At 34.4% G+C, this 6,000-nt stretch overlaps 1 protein-coding gene across 2 annotated transcripts in view; it reads left to right on the forward strand.

The window, feature by feature from the left end:
- Positions 1-4,817, forward strand: part of LOC121314428 (beta-1,4-galactosyltransferase 6-like) — a 36,414-nt gene extending 31,597 nt beyond the window's left edge. For both annotated transcript variants that reach the window (XM_041247700.1, XM_041247698.1), the window contains 2 exons: positions 2,489-2,590; positions 3,834-4,817. In XM_041247700.1, coding sequence (XP_041103634.1) covers positions 2,489-2,590; positions 3,834-3,981 — 250 coding nt within the window. In that variant the 3' untranslated portion in view covers positions 3,982-4,817. The remainder of the gene's footprint in view (positions 1-2,488; positions 2,591-3,833) is intronic.
- Positions 4,818-6,000: the final 1,183 nt, after the last annotated feature.

The raw sequence follows: 6,000 nt of genomic DNA on the forward strand, positions 1-6,000 counted from the left end.
CTGCAAACTTGTATCGACACAGTAGATATGAACCAGCAAATGCAAATAGACGATAGCACACTATACTATACTAAATGGCTAACAAAGAATGGCCACAGTTCTGTTAACTAAACGTATCCGAGATGAGATGCAATTAGATTCCTCAAATTTACAAAAATCTTCTCAAATGCACATGGAAAAAACATGCAGAAAAAAAAATAAACAAAAATGTTAGGAATGTAAGTATTTTGTAATAGTTGTGTATCAAATTACCTTATTTTGCAATGCTTTTTACAATGTTTACTTTCAGTTTCTAACTAAGGCTGAGGCGATGCATCAATTTATTGATGCATCGTATCGTTTGACAACTATCGATAGTCAAGCCTGTGCATTGTTTTTGTGTAAAGGGTTTAAGCAAATAAAGCAATTATTTTTTGCATTAAGCGCAGAGCTTCTCTGCTCCCCTCAGGTCTGACTCACTGAATCTGCATGTGATTGAGCTCACCTTCTCTCCCCTACCCTACCCCCTGTGAGTGTTTACTGATGGGATTGGATCTGTGCAGGAGTCTTCAAAGTAACAGAGCAAGATAAGAGGGTTGTGCTAGAATTACAAATACTGTATCAACCGAGGTACAATACCTTTCGATGTTCAACAATTATTTTCTAAAGTAAAGAAAGTAATGGTTTGTGAGATGCTGGTAACACAACTAATTTGCATGACCATGTAGAGTTTGTGCTAGCCTTAAAAAAAATGTGCATTTGTAAAAACCATACCATCTCAAAATCTGTGTTTTTACATTTATTGCATAAACATAGTTATATTATTTTCCAATGTAACTATTTTGGATTAACAAAGTTAACATGCACAACAGTACACAGTATAAATAATGGTAGTAGAAATAGACATAAAGACAAGCTTACCATGAATGTTTTCTTTTGAAAACCCCCCTTTCAAGACATAAAAATCAGTGTTCTAGAACATGTACCCATGTCTCTGGGTAGCTGTCAACATCATAATTGTTTACAGTTTTGCTGTTTAAAGGTTCTTTAAATTTTCCTTTTAGCACCCAAGTCAGAAGTGACTTGTGCTCTTTCCAAATCAGTCTTTAATTCTCAGGCGCGTTCGTTGAAATCGTCATGTTTTAGATGATCCTCACGCAAAAGAGAGTGTTTGCTGGTCTGCACTCTGTTCTGACACTTAAATCCCTGTTCTGCTGGTACACAATATACAGGTATCGTAATTGCAATTGCAAGTAGGAAAGACGGCAGAATAGTTCTCAATAAAAACCTTGCAGGCCTCATCCATGGTCTTAAAACACATGCTCAAAAATCATGGTTTTACTTTTAGTGTCATCAGGTAAGATGCTCGGATACAGATGACTAAGTCGCTATAATACCAGGGACATGTGCGGTGCTGTATGGGAAACAGAACTCTGCAGCTTTTTTTTTTTTTTTTTTTTTTTTTTAAAAAGAGGATGGAATGAGCAGTGGAAACATTTTTACATAAAACTATTCTGTAATGCAAACAAAATGATTGTATAGGGATGAAAAGGGGAAATGCTACATCTTTTACATGTGCGTTTTAGAAATGCACTGCTGCTATTGTTTTGCGTTTTAATTAAAATGTCCTGCGTGTATAACACAGAATTCTGCATAAAAGTGACCTCGGGAGAAGGCATCCTACAAAACTTCAAACAAAATCTGCATTTATTCATTTGAACTACCCCCCGAGTACAAATTAAGAAAAACAACCAAGATCATTCCAAAAGTTGTATCTTTGGTAAGAAGTATTACGCATTCAGTAATGCTGGACAGACTATAAGCAAGTGCCAGTCATTTAATTAAAACAAAATGTGGACGCTATCATGTTCCTTCATACAATTCATATATAAGCCATGGACAACACTCTTGTTACTGAACTGCTGTGGACAGTGACACATTTATTTTAATTATTATTTTTTTTCTCTTGATTGGTTGTTACTCTTGACTGGTTATGGATTTAAACAACAGTTTTATGGGGATTTTGCTTTCACCCCCAACTGGTACAAAAATATTTAACATATTTAATTACTACTGTATATGCATAAACTAATATGCATACTAGTTTTTAAAGTGTTATTTGAAATGTTACACCGTAATCCACAGCTCCACATGTATACTGCATTTTTTTGTTACCCTTTCATAACATTGATGAATAGATGCATCAGCTTTTTTGGAGAACAATGTATTGACTTTTTATTCATGTATTCCATTTATACTTTTGGCTATTTTGTCCTTTCCTGTGCATTAAGAAAACAATGTGCAAGTCAGAGAAGTTCAGAAACACAGGAGAGGGCTAGTGGGAGTTTTGTGAACTTGATTAGCTCACTTTTTTTTTTTCTTTTTTAAATCACAGGCTTCTTTTCAAATGCTGCAGTTCTATATTGTGTTGAGCGCCTTTTTCGTGATATATATGGGATGTTTAAATTTAACATATTACATAGAACTATTTTTTTTTTTTTTGTTTCAGAGTTCACTATGCTGGGTTCAATGTGACAAGGCCGGAAGGAGACTTGGGAAATTACAAATCAATCCCACATCATCACAGAGGAGAAGTTCAGTTCTTGGGGAGGTTAGTGTGGCAACCTTTCAGTGCTTACTTCAGCCTATTACTCAGGGATTTTACATTGATTTAGGCTTCCAGGACCCCTGATAATTTACAGTAGATATGCAAAATATTATTGCCCACCGTGCCTGCACAATTGTTGACTTCTTAAACTATGTAAAGGTGTCCTGTATTTATAGTAGAACAGACATTGGTGTGTCATATTAAACTATAATCTAAAACCTCTTGATGATAGATCTTGCCAGTAGTTTGATATTGATGACTTATTCACTTGTTGTAACTCCTAGGAATCTAATGAAATTGCTACTTGACGTGTGTCGTAAAAGTTACTCATGGTGAAATGTGATGTCTCTGATTTCATAAAACATGTGAAATGGCTAGAAAATTTGATTGGCCAATTTTAATGCAAGGGCAGGTTTTTTCAGCTTAGACACTGAGGCAAAAATAGATAAAGATTGTAATTAAAGCATAAGAATAGTCAGAACGAGAGGAGGCCATTTGACTCATCGTTGCTGGCTTTGGTAATTACCTGTCATTTTTTTATTTTTATTTTTTTTATCAGGTTCTGTGTTTAAGCTAGTGGCCAGGCATTTTAAGTAATGCAGTTGAGTAGTAGGAACTGAATTGTAACAACCGGATCCCTGAGTGTATTCCGTGCTGCATTTTGGTCAGTGGAAAAGTAAGCTGTGTTTGGTGTAGTTTTTACATTTTTGGGGGGTAATTTTCCTTTATTTGGTTTGGTAAATACTTAAGTTTGTTTGAATATAAAAAGGAAAGTGGAGATGGGTCATTTGAGTTTGACAGTTTAGGATTTAAGGTAATATATAGAGATGGTTTAAGACCATCCACTGGCTGAGGTATAAGAAATTGGACATATGTCGGTTTGATCTTCCTTCCTTGCAGTTGTGAAAACCATTGGAAAGCATGGGATTTGTACATGGTCGTAAACATTTATAAAATTATATTCAGGGCTTGACACCAACTGATTTCATGAGGAATGAAATGTATTGATTAGGGATGCAAACGTTATGATTTTCCTACAGCATTAATTCAAAGTAAAACGGTAATAAAAGCACATGTTGTACATTAACATTTTTACAATGTGTTTTTTTTTTTTTTTTTGCATTTTTTTCCAACTTCGAATAAATAAGAACTCCCTTTTTTGAGGTGTGCATACATTTCATGATTTTTATTTATTTATTTATTTATTTAAACTTTACTAAACATACATTGTTTTTGTCTTCTACAGGTACAAGTTACTGCGGTACTCCAAAGAACGTCAACATCTTGATGGTTTGAACAACTTGAAGTATACCCCAGAAATAACAATGGGTAGTTTGTATAAAAACATAACGGTGAACCTTACTCCAGAACTAGCTCCAATTGAAGACTATTGATCTGATATACATGGTCACTGATTCAGTGAATTCCATTGAACCAATACTGAAGATCTCACCCTGAAACTTGTGGCAGTTCAGAATGGGAGCATGGTGTTAAATTTCCAAGCTACTTTCTTTTAAGTGGAGACTTAGGGCCTGTATAATCGAACAAGTGATTGTGTTTGTCAATGCATGCTAAGTGTCAGTTCTGGCTTTTGCTAATAAGTTCACACCACACTTTGAAGGTAGGAATGCCAGCAGTTACAAATTAACATGTTTACTGCAAAGCCTTTATAAATCATTCTGGCTTTGTATCACTGTATCTGTTACCATGAGAAGCCACTTCAGTTAATTTTACATCGGGAGGCAATAGAGATCTTTCTTATTCTACACATACCATATGTGATTTAATTTGAAATTTGTATTATTTTGTATATTTTTTTAAGTGTAGGTAATTTGTTTGTTTATGTGATTGTACATTTACAGTACGTGTTGTAAATTTTAGTTATTGTTTTAGTAGAACTACTGGTCATATGTAACATAAGTATTGTGCATTTTTCTGGCTATGTAGTGTATTGCAGATTCTATTTGCATGAGCGAACATATGTAAATACAGGCCTTTTAAACAAATTGTTTAGGATATTAGAATTATGAAACATATACCAACGTATCTTTTGGTTTATCATTTGGTTTTGGCAGCTATGGCTACACTTTTTTTTTGATAACCTATAAAACCAATGAGTGAGTGGCCTTTCATGTGGGAAGATATAATGTGAGCAGAAGTTTCGACTTCTCTAGGTTGACTTTCTTTTGCATGCCTTTTTAATGTATTTTATTGTTTATTTTATATATATATATATATATATATATATATATATATATATATATATATATATATATATATATATATATACACACACAAAACACAGTTGTAGTCAAAAGTTTACATACCCCAATGGAAATTTATAATTTCTAGAAATTTCTCAAACGTTAAGAATTTTAGGAAAAGTCTTTTGTAGCAAAGGTTTTGCTTTTGTGGCTGAGGAAACAAAGTTACAAGAAATAGATGTCTACAATTATTTATTTAATCAATTTGTTTGGCAAAACTCCAATATGATAATGCAGAACCTAATTCTAGAAAATGCTGGATTGTAGGTGAACATTCTTAGAGAGTTTAAAGGGTTAGGCAGAGGATGATTGCTGTCATTACCAATAAGTCAATATGGGAAAAAGTATAGAGCTCTCTGAAGACCTTAGGCAGAAAATTATTTATTGCCATAAAGCTGGAGAAGGATAGAAGATGATTTCCAAGCATTTGAGTATCCCAATTTCAACTGTTGTTTCAATTATCAAGAAGTACATGACTCATGGTACTGTCACAACGCTCCCTCGGTTTGGAAGAAAGAAGGTTCTTTAACAAAGAACAAGTAGAAGAATTATGAGGAAGGTTAATAACAATCCGAGAAAGATATTCAAAGTGAATTGGCTGCAGGTGGGACTGGGGTTTCTATTTCAATCACAGGTCGAGTATTGCATGGTGAAGGAATCAATGGTTGCAGGCCAAGGAAAAAGCCACGCTTAGGAAAACGTCACAAGGACAATCGCTTAAAGTTTGCAAATGATGAAACAAAAATCAAGCTATTTGAAAGTGGTGAGGCATACAAAGAATAGAACACCATGTCTACTGTTAAGCATGGAGGTGGTAATATCCTTCTATGGGGCTGTTTTTCCTCTAATGGCACTGGTAATTTAGTTCCAATACATGGTAAAATGGATTCTATAGCACACCAAAAGATATTGGCCAATCATCTGAAACCCTTTGCTACTAAACTTTTAAAGCGCAACTGGACGTTCCAACACAACAACGATCCAAAGCACACATCAAAATCTACTTCAGAATGGTTAAAGAAGAATAAAATCAAGGTTCTGGAATGGCCTAGTCAAAGTCCCGATCTAAATCTGATTGAGAATCTTTGGTATGAGTTGAAGAAGGCTATGCACAAGAGAACTCTTCAGAATTTGAATGAACTGGAACAA

The sequence above is a fragment of the Polyodon spathula genome, chromosome 4, assembly GCF_017654505.1.
Source record: "Polyodon spathula isolate WHYD16114869_AA chromosome 4, ASM1765450v1, whole genome shotgun sequence".
Taxonomy (NCBI): Eukaryota; Metazoa; Chordata; class Actinopteri; order Acipenseriformes; family Polyodontidae; genus Polyodon; species Polyodon spathula.